Genomic DNA, 23,741 nt, shown 5'->3' with positions numbered 1-23,741 from the left:
TAGGTTTTTTTTAACTTTTTAATTTATTTATGGGGGTAAACATACAGTGAAACATTAGATCGTACTAACTAAAGTACATTATTAAGTAATACTAAATGTGCCACCAGCACCGTTAACCACAGATTATTTTTAAATATTCAGTAAGATAAACATTACAAGGTGAAAAATATAGAGGGTAATGAGGCATGGTTCTTGTCTGGTTCTGCAAATACTGTTATATGATTAACGGCCGTTTTCAATAACGTATCTCTAGTTACGGATACATTACTATTACGGTTAAATGACAAGATCTTATCTATCCATAATTATGTCCAATGATTTATGTCGATAAGTTATTGAAATGTTAGTAAGCGTAAAAGGATAGATTTGTTAACTAAGGATGGATAGGTTATTGAAAACGGTCGTTAAAAGATGTGATGGGAGTTTCTTATCAGTTCTTCTCCCCTTATGAAAGCCCCTTTACGAACTCGTGTAGCTTCACGACGTATATCAATTTTTGTTGCAATATGTTATGTTATTGTTACTCCCTATGGTAGAATAAAATAGAATTATATTTATTTACCATAGGGTAAGGTTTAAGGTAAATAAATATATTTTTATTTCTCTACAAAACTATATGAATTGGAATGATTAATTTCTACAATGAAACATGGAGGCGAAATTCTTCTTATATATGATAATTTTGTAAAAATATTACAGTGAATTTTAGAATAGAAATTGCTCCATCCAATTATTCATGTACAATAAACAACTAGACTCACAATCATGTGCATTGTCTGAAGCGAAATACTGCCTACGCGTCTATTACGCAGAGTTTGCGTTCAGTTGTGTTTCGACCGCGCTTTGAATATAACGCCACGCAATGATAGTGTTAAGTGAAAATCTGTCCAAATAATCGCATATTATTCAAACTTAAACGGTTCGAGTGTCCCAATTCAGGTTAGTGCTCGTTTAAATTAACTAACTTGACGTTTTTCATCATTTTGCTAAAAGAAAATACATCCCCGACTACCATCACACGATACCGATCGCACCATAACAATGAGGTCCTTATAAGCGTCTACAATAGACTGAACATTATTGCCACGAAATAAGGTGTTAATTTGAACAAATGTTTGAATGTTATCTGTACAAGTTATTGTATACGTATATACAACGCCGCTCGGACATTTTTTTATGACCTTTTAATAGGCGATTAGGAGTCTAGTTGTCTATTGTACGTCAATGCGTCCGATGTACAGTTTATTAGCCGACAAACATCAAAATGAACATACCTAGACAGTAGGTACTCTACATTTGATATTGTTGTCTCTGTCTGCCTAATAGAGTGTAACAGAGATAAATTATACTCAAGTCTACTTGAAACATATTCATGGGCTGAACTATTACATCAGGCATTTTCCCATAATGTTATTATATTATTATGTGTGTAAAATTTATTACGTTATTACGTCACCTCATACTTAAGAAGGGCTAGGTAACCTATAAGTTATTTCTAATAGTGACATAATATATCAGTAACATGAAATGGTTGACTCAGGCATGTTTCAATTCCATTGAAAAAGTAAGTATTTTTTATAGAAGAGAAGGACAAACGAGCGTACGGGTCACCTGACGTTAAGTGATCACGGCAGAGGAGTTACAGGAGCGTTGCCGGCCTTTTAGTAAGGTATCCATGTCGTATCATCCTGTAAACACCGCACAGGAAGCTCATTCCACAGCTTGGTTGTACTTATAGGGCTGAGATTAATAGAGAGTATTTAGACTTTACTTACGTAAAACTTAGCTGAGAGTGAAGTCTGAGCAAAGTCTAAGTACGTTCAATAGCTCTCAGCCTAAGGCGGCGGTTCCACCAGAGATGTGCGAGGGAAATGTGTCGTGCGAGGATGTCTAGCTGTGCTGTGAAAATGTGTCGACGGGGGTGCGCATTGTATGCTGGCTGGTACAGTATGTCGCAAATCTCGCAACACATCCGTTGCACACTTCCCTCGCACACATCCCTCGCACAGATCTCTCGCTTGTTTCCTATACGCGAAAATCTAGCGCCGCTGAGCCGTTTCCACCAGAGCTGTGCTGACCGAGGCGAGGTAAATGAAGCGATAGTATTGGTTCTTAACAAACAAATCCCTCGCTACACATCCTCGCACATCTCTGGTGGAAAAGCAGCCTAACAGTGATGTCTGTGTACGTAAATTAATTGATGTAATTCGCAAATTTTACGTATGCCTTGCTAACGAAAGCTGAACCTAGCAATAGGCGGCAAATTCAAAACTTCATATGGTATAAATGATTTTGATAGTTTTTTATTTTCTTTTGATAATTCCTTACCGGTTATTATGTAGGTAATGGTTTTGGTTTTTAAATTTTATACAATAATTTATTACATGATTCTTGTACTGTTATTGGGACATATGGGATAATAATGTTATTGGGACATAATTTACGTTACGTGATGTTCGTCTGGTCCCTTATTATTATAAAAAGAAACCTCATATAATCACAAACTTTATCTCTTTACAATCTTTTTCTATAAACATTTCGTGTCACTTCGTTTGTCCGCGACGGACACCTAAACAACTGTACGGATTATAATCAAACTGTGCACACTGTGTGCAGTTTGATCCAAATTGAAACAGAATAGTTTTTATTTTGATTTCGTGACCCTTAATATTTTTGAATTTCAAATTTTATTTCTTTGACATTTTGACAGTATTTTATGGCAAGAATAGAGAAAATAATTCGTTTACAGATTGATTTTCTACAAATTTCCTTGTTAACAAGATATTTTAAATGATGTAATACTAGCTGACCCGACAGGCGTTGTTCTGTTCATAATAAAAAAAAAACAACTCCTGCGGGTGGAATTTCGTAAAATCGGTTCTTTTAGTTGACCTCTACTCGGCGAAAGAAATATTCCCACAAAAATTTCAATTTCAATTGCTGTTCGTAAGTCTCGCTAAAAATCGAGAACGGCTGGACCGATTTGGCTAATTTTGGTCTTGAATTATTTGTGGAAGTCCGGGGAAGGTTTAAAAGGTGAATAAATATGAAAGTGTTCGGAATTAAATGAAAACAACAATTTTGTTTTCCTTTGATGTGGCCCCCGTCGTCCGATATTTGTTTTGTATGGACATATTTTCTATGAGAGAATTTATTGACGCACGGTTTGACAGTTCTGCTGTAAAACAATTTTATTACAACAACAGGGAGCATATTTTACGAAATAATTCTTGATGTTATGATATATTACTGACAAAGTCATAAAAAACATTATTTTATTTGTTATATACAGAAGATCGTCTGTCGGGTCAACTAGTCTCTTATATATATTTATGTAATATATGCACTTGTTTAGGTGACGCGATGCTCACCAGTCACCGCTCACCGGCTAGTGTTTGTATAGAATAGTTCATCTCGCCGAATTAGCCCGCGGTTATGACGTCAGTCCCGACATATTGTGACTCACCGTATAAGCCGCTCGCACAAACAAAGTTTTACCTTATATGTAAGAAAAGCTAGCTGTGTTTGCGCACTGTACTTACAAACTAACGGCTTATTGCTTTCAAGTTAAACGGATTCATGTTCGCAAATAAGATGACTCTGACATGCGCGGAACAAGGAATCATCACGCGAACTAGTATTTTTTTAAAGAAATTAAGGGTCGAGACGAGCAGGACGTACAGCTGATGATAATTGATACGCCCTTTCCATTACTATCCTTGGAAAACCTAAAAATTCTGAGTAGCACTATTACTGCGCTCGTCACCTTGAGACATAAGATGTCAAGTCTCATTTGCCGAAACACAGTAATGTTTACGCATTACTGCTTCACCGCAGAAATACGCGCCGTTTTTAGGGATATATATCCCTAAAAAAATACTAGACGGTGACGTCAGGGTGCGCTTCTGTAAGTGTAGAGCGTCATTGTCGTTAATATAATTATATTGAACCATTGATGGAATGTTGGTGACGTAACACATTACAAGCTTTATTCATAAAGAACCCGACTGTTAGATTGCTCGAACCAATACGCCGTGTCGAAGTAAAACTAATTTAAAACCTTAACCTGTACACGTGAATAAAATTTCACTAAATAATTTAAATCTATATATATATATCTCTATATATATATATATATATCTCTCTATATATATATTTCTTGTGTGCGTGTGTATGTCACTGAACTCCTCCTAGACGGCTGGTCCGATGTTGATGAAACTTTCTGTGTGTCTTCAGGTGGATTCGAGGATGGTTTAGATTCACAATTGAACTATCTCCTAAACGGCTGGATCGATTTTGATGATATTTTTGTGTGTTCCAGTGAATTTTAGAATGGTGTGCGTTTTCAGGTGGATTCGAGAATGGTTTAGATTCACAATTAAACTACCTCCTAAAGGGCTGGACCGATTTTGATGATTTTTTTGTTTGTTTCAGTGAATTTGAGATTGGTTTAGATTCTCAATTCCGTCCATATTACATAATTCTCCTCCTCATGTGTATGTTGGTGAACTCCTGAACGGATGGACCGATTTTTCAAATTTCAGACGTGTGTACAGGACGTCTGTCGGGTCCACTAGTATATATATATAAATGAATTTCTGGTCGTTAGTCTCGCTAAAACTCGAGAACGGCTGGACCGATTTGGCCAATTTAGGTCTTGCATTATTTGTGGAAGTCCAGAGAAGGTTTAAAAGGTGAATGAATACGAAAATGTACGGAATTAATGTGTCTTTGTGCTTTGATGTGTCCCCCGTCGTTCACAATCACAAATCGAAAGAATAATTTAAAATTAATAACTAATTAGAATCTTTGTATCGTTCTCCGGAGGTAAAAAGAAACTTAATTTTAGCTACCTACCATAGTTGGTAGATTTTATGTACGATTTAATATTTGGTAGGTCTGAGAATCGGTCGTCATCTATTTTTTATGCCCCAATTTTTTTTCTTATTACTTTATATGATAATACAACGTTTGCTGGGTCAGCTAGTATTTAATAAATAATAATATGCTATTTTTTTTTAATCCGTTCATAATTAGCTAAAGTTATTGAGATAATTGAAAATCTATCCCTCATTTTTCCACCTTTAGGTCCGTGATAGACTTAAAATAAAATTAACAGGAGCACCATTGATAATTGCGTTAAAATCTGTTCACATTTTGCGGAGAAATGGAGTAAGACACACACATGAATATAAAATAGAGATGCATTGAGAACCTCCTTCTTTTGCGAGTAAGGTTAAAATATAATGGCATAATAATGTGGTTTTTTTTTGTATGGGAGAGGACGGTTTGTCCTCCTAGAGGAGCGTACAGGTCACCCGATGTTCAATGATCACCGCCGCCCACATTCTCTTGCGACACCAAAGGAATCACAGGATCGTTGCCTGCCTTTTAGAAAAGTATACGCGCCTTTTATAAAGGTACCCATGTCGTTTCGTTCCGGATACACCGCACAAGGAAGCTCATTCCACAGCTTTGTAGTACGTGGAAGAAAGCTCCTTGAAAACCGCATTGTGGAGGACCGCCACACATCGGCGGAATTTGGCGGCAGGGATCAATAATATTATTATCTTAATAAAATATAAGATAATCATTTTACAGTAATGAGGCTGCTAGCTCAAAATTCCATTTACAGTTTGAGGAACACTAGGGCCTTAGATGATTTATACGTCTGGATAGACTGAGACAGCTGTGAACATGATTGTGGGAAAAAATGAATGAGGTTGATAGTTAACTACTATTTTGAGTAATGCACTCACACTTACTCAAAGTGACATACAAATCGCGAGTGTAAGACGTAGCTAGTTACGCACACAACAATAATAAACCTTGCCTGTTTTTATATGTTATCTAGCAGCAAAAGGCTCTATCTAGATAGAGCCGTATGATTTATCTAAGGGACTATCAAAATTTGATTTTTTTTTAAATATTATCATTCGGTCATTCATTGAATAACGTACACGGCGTTACTTCCGTCATATTTGTCGCGCCTGAAGCGAGTTTACTTCAGTAAATCTATCTTCGTGAAAGGTCGTCCACAGTGCGGTTTTCAAGGAGCTTTCTTCCACGTACTACAAAGCTGTGGAATGAACTTCCTTGTGCGGTGTTTCCGGGACGATACGACATGGGTGCTTATCTACAAAAAAAAGCGCGTACACCTTCCTTAAAGGCCGGCAACCTAACCAACCCACCAACCAACCAATCCTGTGATTGCTCTGGTGTTGCAAGAGAAAGTGGGCGGCGGTGATCTCTTAACACTAACTGACCCGTACGCACGTTTGTCCGCCTTTTCCATAAAGAAAAGGTTTATCATATAAATAAACACAGGTCGGGCGATTGTTTACAAGAGTTGCAATCTATCACGGAGTTATGTTTGTGTTGTTTGTTACATTGTTTGTTGGGCGCGGCGAATGCAATAACTCGTCGCGAACTGTGCTAACTGCTACCAATTAGTCGCGATAGTGTTATCGTGTGGAGAGTTCGGCTAATTAATTTGATATCGAGAGGTTATTTCTTGCGCCTACTGCCCTCTTATTAATTGTACACAGTGTCCCTATTGCGTGTCTCAGCTGGCTGCTCGTGATACTCTTCTAACTTCACCAACTATACCTTTGGTCCGTCCTGTCTGTTTGGCCAATTCTAAAACGCTGCTATTTTTTGATTATTATACTTCTTTTGGCGCGTGTGGAAATAGTAGATTGTTAACCGAGGGTCGAAAGAATCAGTTCCCGAGGTATTTAGACTAGGCTATAGTCCGAGTAGGAATTGATTTTTTTACCCGCGTAAGCACTCTACTTTTCATTTCGAATATGAGGAAAATAAAGCTATTTGTGTATCTAAACTATTCATAGATAATATGTAATAATATTAGTAGTACCTATTTAAAATTAATTGTCAAATTAGGACAATTTATGTTGACTTTTTGAATTTTAAAAATGGAACTCACCGCGTAATTGTTGCGGCTTATTCCGCTCAAAGAAGTTTGTGCTTAGTTCACACTGGCTGTTTAGAAAATCACATGGCCGCAGCACTTTTATAATTAGTTGTTTTTTTACATGAAACTCTTCACAGCTGACAGCAGTTCTATTTTTAAAGTTCATTCCGGCTCTTAGGTGGGAAGCAATTTGTATGAGTTTTCCCCTCTCTGTGGAGGGAAGCAACATTTTCTACCCAATAATCAGATCAAACCGTTGCTTTCCGAGTGTGAGAAATGAAAAAATAATTACTAGAGTCAATTTGTCCGATGCGAGCGCACGCCGTCACATAAATTAGACCACAATAAATAAAATGGTCCACATTCAAACACTACAAAAGGCAGGTCTTGTCACCAACGATGTGACTGCGTGCACCGAAGAGCTGCTCGAATTATTGCGTGCGCGTTGCGTAGAGACGTGGCTTCATGTTGTGTCTTCTACCGCATTTATAATGGGGTGTGATTAACCTTTGCACGGAACGCCACAAACTTAGATAACAGTTGGTGGCTCCTTTGCACAGGATGCCGGCTAGATTATGGGCCACAACAGCGTCTATCTGCCGTGAAGCATTATTGCGTTTCGGTCTGTAGGGCGCCGTAGCTTAGGAAATTACTGGGCAAATGGGACTTAACATCTTATGTCTCAAGGTGACGAGCGCTCTGATTTTTTGGGTTTTTCAAGAATCCTAAGCCGCATTGCATTTTAATCGGCAGGGCGTATCGATTACTTTCAACTGAACGTCATGCTCGTATCGTTCCGTATTGTCATGTATTATCTGGATATGTGGCGTGTGGTTTCCTCCTCAGTGCCGTTTTCAGAGAGCTTTCTGCCACATGGGAACAACCAAACGATGGAATGAGCTTCCTTGCACGGTGTTCCCACAATGGCACGACATGAGTTCCTTAAACAAACCGCGTACACCTCCCTATTTTTGTTGCATCACTTCACATATATTATAATTGAAATGATCTGTAAACCATGAAGTTGTTGTCAATGTTGATTTAAAATAGCGGCAATGAGTTTCTTGCCACTTCTTGTATTTTAAGCTCAACCTCTTCTGAAGTGGTGGTAAATGTACAAAGAAAAAGGAAAGTTTTGATATTCATACGTGTGATTCCCTTGACCTAATGAATAAAGTGATTTGGATTTGATGACAAGGTTGGCGATGCTCCAGTGATTCCTCTAGTAATTCCTGTATTCCTCACTTAACATCAGGTGACCCGTATGTTTGTCTTCTTACGTATAAAAAAAAATTTAATAGGACCAACGGCAAAAGTGTGCTTAAAGACAATGTAGGTACCTAAGTACACTTTTCTCCTTACGGCCGTTCCCAATATTCAGTCTTTCTCCGGTTGTGGCCTACTTGAGATAAAAATCGTAACTATCGTTGACTTTTCTGTCCCAATAAACTTATCGACGGTCAATCACTTTATCCGTACACGCTGTCTGTCAATGGGACGACGTATAGCTTACCAGAGATAGAAGTTTGTATAGAAATTTCAATTCACGCGACCCAATATAAGGCGATAAGAATGACTTATCGGGTATATTGGGACAGCTTCAGATTATTGACAGCTAATTACTGACAGTAGAAGGTAGTAATTTATCTCTATCTGTAGATAGTATATTTGGAACGGCCGTTAGTCGTGTGTCAACTGTCACTCTCCGAATCAAATCTAAACTTAATAAATGTTTTACATTGCTGCTTATTGACAAGGAATATTTTAAACAACTGGAGTAAATGCGGCAATGTATAGATGTACTAGTCGAAGATTAGTGTATTTTGGTGGTGTGGTGTTTTTTTAACCGACTTCAAAAAAGGAGGAGGTTCTCAATTCGTCGGTATTTTTTTTTATATTCGTTACGAACGATTTTGATAATTATTTTTTCAGCTGAACCGATTTTGAAAGCTGGTGCTTCCTGTGACCAAAAATACCAAAATACAATGGGACCTCCATTGTATTTTGGTCCAGATCTGACAATGGCATCGATGAGAAAACCATAAAAGTCTTAAATTTGCTATACATAGGTATAGCAAAGTGGATAATAAATTTACGAATAACTCAATATCGCGCCAACCGATTTCGATGATTTTTTTATTAGAAAGCATATACTTCAAAGATAGTTTGGTGAGTTTGGTTAGGTTCTGATAACGGAATCCATTACAAAGTAACGGAACACTGTCTGTAATCAAATTGCATAGTACTTACGTTCATTGCTGTATTGAAAAATTTAGTATATTTACACATACTTAGACAAATTGTTGGTTAGTGTACTTCAAATTCACTAAAAATCATAAAATAACAAAAAAAAATAACCGCCTTTAAAAACCAATACAATAGATATAATGTGCACTAAAAAGTATAAAAATAATTGAGTTACGATTATTGTAATTTTTGGAGTCGGTGTCACCCAAGATAGGTTTGTTACTACATACATAGTTATAGGTGAGATGTGCTTGAGTCGTGAGGAGGCAAGAGGCGAGAGCGGGTTGCGGCGGAAGGACACCTATTCCGAAAATTACAATAATCGTAACTAGAATAAGATTAATCATTCAGATTGTGTAAAAAAACGCAATTATTTTTATACTTTTTAGTGCACATTATATCTATTGTTTTGGAATAGTGTTTTTTGTAAAAAAAAAATTATGGTGTAATTTGTGGCATGCTCCATATTTCGGCTTTGTTTTTATAGGACGCGATTTGCCTATGTATAGAACGTGAATGGCGCTTCACCATTTCAATTATGGAGTGACAGTAAAATTTGTTGCCCTATAAAACTCGTTAGTCGCACTCGAGGTCACCCAATATCGGCCATTGGCGATACTATTTACATCGCGAACGCATTATATTGGGCCGTGGGCAGGACCGTCACCAATAATAGAATCACATCTAGACACTTTCTAAATTGATCCCGTGATACGACGCGAAATGTGCCATTTTCGACGACGTTCGCGTCCTTTGGCAGATTCCAGTGGCGACCATTTTTACAGCCAATTAAGTACACATGTAAGGCTGGGTTGTATCATATAAGCTGTTCTAGTTAAGGTTTAAGACAAATTTAACGTTAACAGTAACGCTGACTTTAACGTTACTGCAGAATGTGTTGAACCATCGTATTCCTTGGCATAGTTAAAGTTAAAAAGTGAAATATCAAGTCGATATCGAATATTTATTTGGAACTTTTGACAGATCGCTAAAATTTAACAATAGATTTAATTTAATTTGGTCGTTCCATTCCCAATCTGTGGTATCATTAAGAAATTCATTTTTTCATTGTAACCTCTACCATGTGGTAGAGGTTTCCAAAGGAGCCTCCCACTATGTAGTGGGAGGCTCCTTTGCACATGATGCCGGCTAGATTATGAGTTCAACAACGGCGCCTATTTTTACCGTGAAGCAGTAATGTGTAAGCATTATTGTGTTTCGGTCTGAATGGCGCCGTAGCTAAATTAATTACTGGGCATATGAGACTTACGTCTCAAGGTGACGAGCGCAATTGTAGTGCCGCTCAGAATTTTTGTGTTTTTCAAGAATACTGAGCGGCAATGCATTGTAATGGGCTGGGCGTATCCATTAACGTATTACCATCAACTAAACGTCCTGCTCGACTTGTCCCTTATTTTCATAAAAAAATCATACAATGCCCGTAAAATCGCACGACAATTAACTCGTATTAAAATACAATTTCACGCTTCGGATGATATAAAAAGACAACGCACGCAATCCCAGTAAGTAGGCACTTCAACAGCTAAACACTATTTCCACGAATTATAACAATATGTATTCTATTAGGTATTGTAAACAAGAAGCCGACTCGATAAAAAGCTTTATTTATTGCACAGTTCGTAATGTCTTTGTGTGTTTCCTGCTCGTCTTCGTTGCTTCACGATAATCAATGTTGAATCTAGTTTGCATTAGCATAATATTAATACCAATAAAAGCCTTAATTCGCTGAACATACTACATTTTATGTATATTATGCTCTTTTAGGCGATGTATATGCTTTTACAACAAGATCCCAGAAAAAAACGTTTGTGTGATAAAGATTAAAATTACTGTATTAATGATACCGCAGATTGGAAATGGAGCGACCGCCCTCAGGCTATTAAATAATAAGTTGAACTGTACGATACTACTTTGTAACCATATTTTTTATGAAAAAAAGAAGTCCGCTGAGTTTGTTACGCCCGTTCTTCTCAGGTCTCAGTCCTACTTTTTGGAAGGGGTCAATAAGTTTTTAATTTAATAATCAGATTTTCTTAAATCTTTATGTAAAATTAAATTAAATATCTATTTCTATCTTCAATAACCACTTTATTGGTCAGGTATTCTTTCGGCTTGGGCCTCCTCCAGTATCTTCCACTTATCTCTTTCTCGAGCTAACCTTCTCCATCCTGTTGGTAAATCGTCCTCCCATCTTTTAAATTGAAGTCCTCTTTACCTTTTTCCACTCCTAAAGCACCACTTTAATTCATTTGTCCATTTTCATTTGTCATCATAAGTCCAGTCCAATTCCATTTGAGTTTTCTAATTTTCTCTAATACATCGCTTACCTTTGTTACTTTCCGTATTATTGAAGTTGTCCACCGATGCCCTAGCCTTACGTTTTACATACTCCGTTCCACATTGCGTGGACTAAGGGTTGTTGGTTGTATTTACTCGTAGCAGACCAGGTTTGGCTCCCATAAGTGACACAAGGGAGGATGCTCATGTTCATTTTCATTTCATTTATTTATTATTAATAATAAATACATACATTCTTCATGCCTAATATTAATTTACAGTGTCGGTTTCAAAAACAGAAACAAAGAGGCACTTTTAATGTATTAAATTCCTCTGGATGGCTCACTTGGAAACCCTGTGCAGAGCAAACCAGGGATTACCGTTGTCTGCTTTGTAATTTTATTTAATATTAATATTGAATGAAATAGAACTAAAACTGACAACTAAAACAATATTTATCTGACTTTAAAGTATACCTATATTATAATAAGACACTTTATTAAATTAAATAGTAATAGATAATGTCGCACCTACAATTTACTTTTCACAAACATTGTTATTGTTTCGTTCTTAACTGTTTCTTTTACGGCCCTTCCCAATATACTATCTACAGATAGAGATAAATTACTACCTTCTACTGTCAGTAATTAAGCTGTCAATAATCTAAAGCTGTCCCAATATACCCGATAAGTCATTCTTTTCACCTTATATTGGAACGCGTGAATTGCAATTTCAGATACGATGAGATAACGTCGATAAGTTTATTGGGACAGAAAAGTCAACGATAGTTACGATTTTTCATCTCAAGTAGGCCACAACTGGAGATAGACTGAATATTGGGAATGGCCGTTAGTGTCCAGTACCGCTTCCAAGTGTTGCTTATTCTTTTTTCTATCTGTTTGTTTAGATTGTTAATATTTTATTGATATCTACATAACGTGCTCAGTTCGTCCCATGTTTTTTACGACACTGATATTAAATGACACAAGTCCGACATTAAACAACGGTCCAACAATAGTTCTCTTAATTGATAAAAACATTCCAACAGCGCCGGCGTCTATTTTTATGAAGTGTATCGTAATGTAACATGAATCTCCAGTTAATTATTCAATACTGCCCTGCTTACTTATTTATTTATGAACTACCCACAGAATTACCTGTGATACTTACACTTTAACCATTCGATGGTACTACGCGGAAACTATTTATTAAAAATCGTAAAATACGGATACAACACAATAATACTCTTTGAAAACGTTAAAAAAGCGTCCAAGTGCGAGTCGGACTCGTCCATGAAGAGTTCCGTAGCAGCAAGTATCATAATATAAAAGTTCTAGTGTATTTTTTTAAATTAAGTTATTGATAATTGACATAATACATCTACTTACCAAGTTTCAACAGTTGTAGTTGTTATAGTTTCGGAAAAAAGGGGCTGTGACATACGGACAGGCAGACAGACATGACAAATCTATAAGGGTTCCATTTTTAGCCATGTGGCTACGGAACCCTAAACAACCGAGATATTTATAATTATTTTAATCATATGTTTGTGATATCGCTCTTGTAGAAAATGAAAGCAGGTTTCACAAAACTTTGTAACTGTTCATCTATATATAAGAAATATTATTTGGAAAATTATTTGAACTTTGTCAATAACAGGAAACCTCATTGTAATCGATTTGGCGATCAATTGCTCTATAGTCTATAGGTGTCCCCGGCCAACGAGCAGGTGTGTGAACGTTAAATATAATATTGAAAAAAAAAATGATAATTTTCGGTTACCATGCTTCACGCTTGGGTAAGCGTTTGTTCACTTCAAATGCTCAAAAAATGAAGTCAATGAACCGACTTCGTGCGGTAAAATGTACGTAAATAATGAGTTAATTTAATCAAATGTGAAACGTGTGGCTAGTTAGCAATTAGGTTAAAAATAATTTGAGGCTATATTTATATTTAAATACTAGTGGACCCAACAGACGTTGTCCTGTACACATGTCTTAAATTTGAAAAATCGGTCCAGCCGTTAGGAGCAGTTCACTAACATACACATGAGCAGGAGAATTATATTATATGGGCGGAATTGAGAATCTAAACCAATCTCAAATTCACTGAAACAAAGAAAAAAATCATCAAAATCGGTCCAGCCGTTTAGGAGGTAGTTTAATTGTGAATCTAAACCATTTTCGAATCCACCTGAAGACACACACCAATCTCAAATTCACTGGAACACACAAAAATATCATCAAAATCGGTCCAGCCGTTTAGGAGGTAGTTCAATTGTAAATCTAAACCATCCTCGATTCCCCTTGAACTTACAAAAAAAATTCATCAAAATCGGTCCAGCCGTCTAGGAGGAGTTCAGTGACATACACACGCACACAAGAAATATATATATAAAGATACTTTTGTTAGTAGCACTAACTTACACTGTCTTATAAGGTCGTCTCTTCTTCTAACTTATTAGACGTTGAGTATTTTTGTTGCGTCACTTTACATATGTTGTACCAAAAAAAAATATTGAATTAGGCGTTACTTTGCGGAAATCCATAATTATACAAATGATTTAAGTGCTCTTTAGTGTTAATTCCGCCAATATTTGTTTTTAAAACAACACTGACTGAATTTCAGTCTCGTGCCAGATTTTGGCGAGACAACACGTCCTGAGGATACGTGCGAAACACGTGTCGAATTGTTTTAAAAACAAATATTGGCGGAATTAACACTAACGAGAACTTAAATCATTTGTATAAATATGTTGTACCGATTAAGTTAATGAGTTCAAAATCACTATATTGCCACTGCAATGAGTTTCATCTCACTTCTTCTCATTAAAGCTCAACCAAGCTGCATTGTAATGGGCAGGGCGTTTCAATAACCAGCAGCTGAAGGTCCTGCTCATCTCGTCCCTTATTGTCATAAATGATCATCAATATTAGTTAGTAGATTTAGTAGTAGTGTAACAGAGATCTTTGAGCTATGAAAGTTAATTCTAGTATTTAGAAGCAAGCTCGTACCCATCCTCATAAAAAAGCGTTCTTACGTAGTCAACAAAATCAAATATTCTTTATTCATACAAGAACGAACAATCAATAGGTCGACCATATTAGCCCAATTCAATTTGTAAATTTGTGCAATCGATGTATCTACAAGAATGTTGCAAAAATATGCAGTTTCAAGAAAATAACAATCAAATCAAATCAAAATCGCTTTATTCATGTAGGTCAAGGAAATAATACTGTCTTGTGAATGTTAAATTTTTTTTCTTTTTACATTTACCACCTTTTCGGAAAAGGTTGCAGAGCTTTAAGGCGAAGAGTAAGCAGAAAACACAAGACAAGTTTTGTGGTGAAAGTATAGCATTTCGAGCTATGAACACTACTTAATCCTGTTACACATATCCTTAAGTCTTATTTGTAGGTTGCTAATGCTTGCTGTTGGTTATAGTTAACACTGCCGAGCCTTTTTGAACTACCACATTTCTTTGAAGTTAAACAAGTTTTTTGGCATGGCGTGACGCATTTGTTTGGTACTTCTCTCAGAAAAGTTATTCTTATAGCTTGTACATTTTTGTGTACATTCATTTATTCAGATAAGTAATGAATAACGAGGATTGTAAGCATATAAACTGTTTTCCACCCAAGAATTTTGAAAATATTGGCTTTGTTACATAGATGGCGGGCCGGCAGCCGTGAACTCATATCGCTCAAGGTCGCTGGCATTTAGTGTGTGTCGCGTTAATGAGAAGAAGCAATTACAATGCGGTGCCGCTCAATTCCTTTTTGATCCTGAAATTCTGAGCGGAGTTGCAATTGCGCTTTTGTCCTTGGAGACAATTTATCATCCCGATCGGTTCAGTAGTTTTCGCAGTAAAATCGAAAAATAAATCATTAGTTTATTTGTATAGATTTATATATACTTACTACTCAAATGCTTCTTTTAAATTAAGTACGACCGAAGGCTGTACTCAATGACAAGCTGTGATAGAACTTGAAACATTTTATAGTTTGTTAGAAGTTAGAAGACGACAGACGTTGTTCTGTATATAATAAATAAAACAATGTTTTTTATTATTTTGTCAATAATATTTCATAACATCAAGAATTATTTCGTAAAATATACTCCCTGTTGTTGTAATGAAATTGTTTCACAGCAGTACTGTCAAGCCGTGCGTCAATAAATTCTCTCACAGAAAATATGTCCATACAAAACAAATATTGGAAATAAAAATAATTATGGGTCCCAAATCGAAATAAAAAGTATCCTATCTCTCAAGTTGGACTAAACTGCACTCCATGAAGTAATCCCCATTAAAATCCGTTCATTGGTTTAGGGAGTCCATCGCAGACAAACAACGTGTCACGTAATTTATATATATTAAGATATATTACGAAAGAGCAAGATAGATATCATTTATATGTAGTTGTGTTAATGTACTGTTTAATTTTTAACCGACTTCAAAAAGGAGGAGGTTATCAATTCGATCGATATTTGTTTTATGTATGTACACCGATTACTCTGAGATTTATAATCTGATTTTCGTAATTCTTTTATTTGATGCGGAATAGATGCCATTTGGTCCCATAAAAATTTTACATAGTTTGGCCCAGTAGTTTTAATTTTATGAACATTTATATGAAAATTTTCTTCTACCTGGATGACATAATTGTTTCCTGTGCACGGCTTTTTTTTGAAGTTTTCAGGTTGATTATATATTATTATTAACTGACACTAAATCTAAAACAAAAAAAAATATAACTATAATTTTTATTTTTTACACCTCTTATGCAAAGCTTTACCTTTATTATTAATAAAATACTATTATTTGTATGTGCTACATATTGATAGGTTTTAGAATAATAAATTACGTACGAGGGTAAGATCCAATATGTGAGCTCCAAGCTGTATCCTTGAAATGAATAAAGCTTTTTAGATATTATGTCGTAAATAATATAAAATGTAAAGGTGTGCAAAGCCTTTCAGTCTTCTGATATTTACGGATGGAATTTTGGCCAATGTCGAACGACACTCACTCTTAAAATAAGTTCAATCTGTTTATTTTCATTAATAGTGTGTATTTGACATAATTATCTCATTTTACTCCACGTCTGAGAATCAATATATTTTTTATGACAATTAGGGACGAGACGAGCAGGATGTTCAGATGATGGTAATTGATACACCTTGTCCATTACAATGGAGTGCCGCTCAGGATTCTCGAAACACCTAAAAATTCTGAGTGACACGTTAGATGTTAAGTCTCATTTGCCCAGTAATTTCACTAACTACGGCGCCCTACAGACTGAAACACAATCATCATTGCATCTCGTTTGTATTTCTACAATCTTATTAGCTTAGCTTTTATCGCGTTACACCCACTAAAGTCAGAATCGACCGATTTGACCATTATTTATATTATGTTCTTGACGAGCTGAAAAAATCAATAATAATAATCAGTAAAAATCAGAAATAGTAAGCTTAGGATAATATTTTCAAGTACTCACTCTATGTTTGTCCAGCAATCGGTGGTTTGCGTACCCTTAGTAGCTATAATAAACATTTCTTACCAACAGATACATTCGTCTAATCTAAAAACTTCCAAAAAAGCAAATAATTTCAAATATTATGTAGTCGAGGATTTGATATTAACTTAAGCGATACTTACATACATACACACACAAGCACAACACAAAATTTTTATAAGTATCTTAAAGAGTGTGAACCTGTAATTGGCAATCGGCCATCGTGTATCAGTTTTGTAATTAGTTCATGAAACAGAAACAGTTTTGTAATATTTCATGTCCTGTTGGTTCGGTAAATTAAAAAAAAAATAGAACATTTTGTTGGACAGTTTGGCCACTCTGTGTTTCAATAACGACTATAATTCCAATGATATATTTCGAAAAATAGCTGTCTTTTCCAGCAATGTATTTTGGAAGCCCCAAGTACTACCCTACGTAATCATTACTGCATTAACTTTCGTCCGGAATAGGACGAATTGTTTAACTTTTTTTGATGAGATTGGAGCAGAAATAATCATAAAGGTCATAAAACCATAGGAGTCCAAGATGTGCTCAACTGACCTTATGCTTGACTTATATATATATTAACAAAATTATGATGAACACATTTATTTTGGACAGGACAGCTTCTGTCTGGGGTAGTAGGAGCGGACAATTAGATATTCATGACTGAATGTACAAATTTAATTTATAATCACCAAAAAGATATAGACGATGCGGGCCTCGATACCGGGACCTCCGATAATTTCGATCCGTTTAATTTGTTTAATTAATCGCAGAAGTGAGGGATGTCGCTTTATAAATAACAAATATTTAGATTAACAAGAGCGACATCTCAAGTCAATTTCCTGATATGCAAATATTGGGGTTGAGCAGGTTATCAACTGTAAAGTAGATCCTGTAGATGAAGCCCCAAGAGAGTTGAACAAAGCATATAAGATTTATTAACGAAACGTTGGCAAGAGCGCTCGCACGGTGAGAGTCGGAGAGGTCGCGGGTTCGAGGCTCGAATCTTATACATTTTAAAAATAACAAATTGTTTAAATAGCTGAATGGTTTTTTTGCAGAGTGAGGAGTTGCGCTCCCAGCTGGAGAGCGAGCAGCACTATTGCGTGATGTACCGCACCCAGGCCAACGAGGCTCGCGCGCAGCTGGACGAGAGCGCCCGGGCCACGCGGGACCTGGAGCAGGAGCGAGCGAGCCTCATGCACCAGCTGCAGCTGGCCATCGCGCGGGCCGACTCGGAGGCGATAGCGAGGTGGGTGGGGGACGACTGTGGGGACAGTCGCTGAAGAGTTATCACGGTCTAACTCTAATTATAACTAATGAGGCGGTATTTTTCAAATTCAAATATTTTTATTCAAAATAGCATGTGATATCACTTTTTGAATGTCAAAAACTATCACCCATTCCAAAAAGAATGCCTCAGACCTGAGAAGAACGGGCGCAACAAACTCAGCGGGCTTTTTTTTACATCGAAAAAATATGTTTACAAAGTAATATTGTACATTTAAACTTATTATTTAATAGCCTGAGGGCGGTCACTCCATTCCCAATCTGTGTAATCATTAAGAAAATCATGTTATAGTAACCTCTACCACACAAACATTTTTGAATATCGTAATACATTTGTTTTGAACATTTTCTGGGATCTTGTTTAAAAGCATATACATCGCCCCACAAAAGAGTTACTAACTCGACATGGTTATGTCGGTTGAGTAGTAGGCATTATAAGTTTATGTTTGTTAATTGAATATTATAGGTATGCCTATTTTGGGGCAAGATTATTTGTGTTGCAATATAAAAAAAAAATAAACAACACCAACAGAATCACGGAAGGTTGCAGTCTTTAAGATGCATGTATACGATTTCTTAAGGTACTCATGTAGCATCGACCTGGAAGTATCGCGCAGGGAATTTCATGTTGTCTTAGTATATGGACCACTCCATTAATTGTTTTTTCGAAGCCTCATTAAACCAATCCTAATCAAGCCGCCATTCAAGAGGAGTGTACCAGATGTAAAACAACTCAGATACATGAGTTTGTGGTTAACACGAAAACTTGAGTCTTTTGGGCGTAATCCTATCCTACAAGGCACATCCGCGACCGGCACAAGAATGGTCTCACTAGACTATATAATTCTAGATATGCCAAGAGTTGTCACACAATTATGCTCTCCATAACTCTTGAGAGGGTGGGGATATAGCAATAGGCGTCTTGTAAGCCAGATCTGAGGTGTTGTCGTCTTTTTAGGCCTTAAGGGATCGGATGTAAAAGGTATGGCGACTCCTTGACCGCGATTAGCATTGGAGTTAACTGAGGAGTACGTTTTCTGCGTGGAAGACCATCCAATCTGATTGAAAATTCCTAAACAAAAACAAAAAACCAGCCAATATTAAAAGGGGAGACATAAATAATTGAATATAACTTGTCCATGTATTTATTAATATCTTTATTGATGTTTAAGATATAAATAAAAAAAAATATTCATTGACAGGTCGATAGCTGAGGAAACTGTTGGTGAACTGGAGAAGGAGAAGACGATAAAAGACCTGGAGATGCGCGAGGCCCTGGCGCAGCATCGCAGCGAGCTGTCTGCAAGAGACGCGTTGGTGCAGGGGCTGAGGGACCGCGACCACGAGAACCGCGCCACCATCGACCTGCAGCGGAAGGTACCTTCACATATCATATGTTATATATATTAAATAACAACTGTTAAGAATCAGTAAAACGTCTTCTGGTGGGTGGAATATGGTCAGCAGTATAGATTGAATACAAGACGGGTCCCATCATTGAACCCTGGGGCACTCCTGCTGAATCATATATGATTAATTCACTATATTGTTTGTAAACTATGTGCATCCCGATCCCACATTCACGTTACCAATACAAGAAGTGCAACTTTGGTGAAATATATGCCAAATATACTTTAATGTATTGATCAATATTTTCATACACAAGGATTATGAGGACTCTAATGTCTTATAACACAATTTAATTCAGTACACTGCAGGTAAAATACTCACCTAGAAGGCTCAAAATCGATCGATTTGGCGTTCGAGGAGACAAAATGGGATAAGGTATTATGGTTAATTTAATTAAGGATTAAGGTATTATTCAAATGAATAGGCTCACCATTCGAAGTTATATCTGTGGGTGCAATATTTGATTAGGTTGGTTTTATTCCTCAGCCATCGTACCACTGTACAGTGGGATGGACCAGATGTACTTAAGCAAGTGTATCGTATTAAATATATTGTTGTCTTGCACCCATAGTACAGGCCATGCCTAGTTTGGGGCAATATAATTTGAGTAATAGTATGTCAAAATTATATTATTATTATTTAAACAAAAGTTGAAGTTCATTTGCCATTAGTTTTATAACTAGTTTTTGTTTGATAGGAGGTAGATGAACTTCGTCGTAGCGGGACAGCCCTGGCTGAGCGCGTGGCAACCCTACAGCGGCTCCAAGAAGAAGTGGATCGACTCAACAAGAAGCTTAACTCGGAGATCATGCTCAAACAGCAGGCCGTTAACAAACTAGCAGAGATCATGAATAGGTATGAAGTTTGTTTTATTTAATTAGAAATTATATGATGAAGTTATTTAGAGCTTATTACTTTTGAATTGACTTTGCAAGACACTTCTTGCCTCGCACAGCCACTTAGTGGAATTAATTACCGGCTGCTGTTTTCCCTAACCGATACGACTTAGAGACCTTCAAGAAAAGAGCATACTCCCACCTTAAATGCAGGCAACGCATCTCCTGACACCTGTTATTGCGGATGTCAATGGCTGCAACATCACTCCCCATCCCGTGAGGCTCATGCCCGGTGGCCCCCTTTTTATATAAAAAAAACTAGAACTCCAATGATTTCGAGATTTTTTCATTGAGAGTTTGATAGGACGGAAACTGGAAATAGTAAACTAAATAATAACATGTACTAATATTTATTAATTTTAATTATACCTTAACTTCAGTGTCTATTGCTCTATAGTTTATTTTTATTATTGATATATATATTCATATATATTATCCACACCTTTATTTTAAAATTTAAAAAAGGCGAGAATTATGAATGCTTATTGCAAGTGTCTCATTTCAGAAAGGACATGAATCCTGCGTCAACAAAGAACAAGAGTAAAATGTCGGTGCGGAAGGACAAGGACTACCGCAAGCTGCAACAGGAGCTCACGCGGGAGAAGGAGAAGTCTGATCAGCACATATCGAAGCTGCAGCGCGACCTCCAGGAGTCGCAGCAGCAGTTGCTGGAGGAGCAGCAGACAAGGCTCAGGCTTGCCATGGAGGTTACAGACAATAAGCTTTATAATATTTATCATACCATATAATATTTGGTCTTCTATTACTTTGGAAACTTCGTTATCTACTTTTTTTATTTTTATGGAAGAGGTGGAAAAACGAGCGTATGGTTCTCACCTGATGTTAAGTGAACAGTGAGAGGCTCCTTTGCACAGGAAGCCGGCTAGATTATGGGTTCCACAACGGCGCCTGTTTCTGCTGTGAAACAGTAATTTGTAAACATTACTGTGTTTCGGTCTGAAAGGCGCCGTACCTAGAGAAAGATGAGACTTAACATCTTATGTCTCAAGGTGACGAGCGCAATTGTAGTGCCGGTTACAATTATTGCGTTTTTCAAAAATCCTGAGCGTCACTGCATTGTAAAGGGTAGGGCGTATCAATTTATGTGTTTCGTCACGGAAACAACACAAAAGTAAGCTATTCCTCAACTTAGTTGTATGTGGAAGATGGTAAACCCCAATACCTAGAGATATAGGCTTTTATATCTAAAAATATATGATAGTTGTCTGCTTGTGTTTCTTTATTAGTCAAGCTAGAATTTTTTTATTTATTTTTTCTAGCTATCTATCCGTGGCGATATTTGGCCTGTTAGTGATTTTAGCTGATCTTACTTTTGTAAGTTTTTTACTCTGTGGCGGCTTCACTCCTTTAAGATATTTGGGTTAATAAACTGGCATGAATCGACCATATTCCTTTTTTACACAGGTCGACAGCAAAGATGCCGAGATTGAGCAGCTAAAAGAAAAACTAGCCGCCCTTACGTCCGAGACGGCCTCGCAGTCTTCGGCTGACGCAGAGGATGGCGAGACGGAGCAAACCCTCGAGGGATGGCTGTCTGTTCCTTTCAAACAGAACATCAGACGCCACGGGTGGAAAAAGCAATACGTCGTGGTGTCTTCCAAGAAGATCATCTTCTACAACACCGAGAACGACAAGCAGAATACTACTGATCCTATTATGATATTGGATCTCAGGTGGGCGGATTACTTTTTGTATCAAATTATTGCTCTATGGGTATGGTTTTTGATTGCATACTCATTATTTGTGTGTTACGTACCAGGACTATAGGGTTTGGAAAACACCGGTATACTACCCGGTTATTATCACTGGACGTGACATCGATGACGTCACGTGCAAAACTAGCATGAATAAAATTTGAAAAACAAAATTTTACTAACGATACGGGCTGCTGTAGATGAAGCCACAGCCTGAGAGTTGAGCAAAGCAAACAGAATTTTATAACGAGGCGGTACTCGAACGGTTAGCTCAGTTAGTTAGAGCACCGACACGGAACGCTCCGGCGTCGTGGGTTCGAATCCCGCATCAATCAAAAATTTTTGTTTACCAAATTTTTTTTTGTGTATTAATACTAGAAGTGAAGGTTATCACTTTAAAAACATAACATATTGTTTAAAATTAGCATCACTAAATAATATCCTAATATTATTATTAAAAATGAACTACGATTAATTTTTTCTATATTATTGATTGATGTGATGCTGATGTGATTACTATTATTATAATGATGAAAAACCAATGAAACCATTCTGAAACCGTGCTGACGCAAAAGGATGAGCGCGAGGGGGTGAAAGGTGAACGGGAGGGGTATTACGTACCAGCGAGGTCCAGAGGTAATATGGGCGTGTAGTACAGGGATATGACACAAATAATTTATTACACGTCGCAACAGTAATATACTTCTTACTAGTAACAAATTATACCTCGTCACACACTATTACTGATCACAATTATCACTACTAGTTGTATCGTTTGGTTTGGTTTGGTTTGGCTAGAAGGACTACGCCTCTATTTACCTGGTGTAAGGATTATTCTCGAACGTTCTCGTAACGTGTGTTGGTAGTAACAAGAAATGCCCTGTTTGCAAAACAGCCAGAGGTTAGTCAAGTATGAGAACACAAATGTGGGATAGAAGATTTAAGAATGCTATGTGCGTTCTTAAATTTATGCAGAAAATAACCGATAGGTCTTTTATAAAATCCTCATAATAAAATTAAATGGCAAACAAAGCGGTTTGTTTCGCCGAGTCTAAAAAAAAAGAATCCTTCGTTTCGTTACACTGTGTTTTCTTTTGTTTTCTCTCTAATATTAAATTAATGTTCACCATCTGTTCAGTATGTATGACTAAAATATGAACAAGTAAGATCGTTAAACGAATTCCGACCTTAACGTCCCATGTGCTTCAGTGCACAACACGTCAAGCGTTTCTAAGCTCCTATGCAGGGGTGGGACAGACGCCTTAAAGTGACGTTTTCAGAAGACTGTAGTGCCGTCTGTTAGTTGGCCCGAAGATGAAAGCTTTGTCAGCTGTCACTCGCTTTGAAACCTTTCAACTTTTCTTTATTTGTATCACTGCCCAGTGGTCATAAAATGGCGGCTACTTCTAGCGTTTGCGCATGTAGC

General features: G+C 36.9%; 1 protein-coding gene across 1 annotated transcript in view; it reads left to right on the top strand.

Annotated features, from left to right (window-relative positions):
• The window catches only part of LOC126969200 (rho-associated protein kinase 2), a 53,232-nt gene that overhangs the window by 5,150 nt on the left and 24,341 nt on the right, over positions 1-23,741 (top strand). Inside the window, exons 5-9 of the mRNA XM_050814518.1 lie at positions 18,066-18,256; positions 19,497-19,671; positions 20,402-20,559; positions 21,106-21,307; positions 22,026-22,294. Of these exons, the coding sequence (XP_050670475.1) occupies positions 18,066-18,256; positions 19,497-19,671; positions 20,402-20,559; positions 21,106-21,307; positions 22,026-22,294 (995 nt within the window). The remainder of the gene's footprint in view (positions 1-18,065; positions 18,257-19,496; positions 19,672-20,401; positions 20,560-21,105; positions 21,308-22,025; positions 22,295-23,741) is intronic.

Source organism: Leptidea sinapis, chromosome 17 (genome assembly GCF_905404315.1).
Source record: "Leptidea sinapis chromosome 17, ilLepSina1.1, whole genome shotgun sequence".
Lineage (NCBI taxonomy): Eukaryota > Metazoa > Arthropoda > Insecta > Lepidoptera > Pieridae > Leptidea > Leptidea sinapis.
The sequence above is the reverse complement of the archived record's forward strand: the minus strand, read 5'-3'. Positions and strand labels throughout refer to the sequence as shown.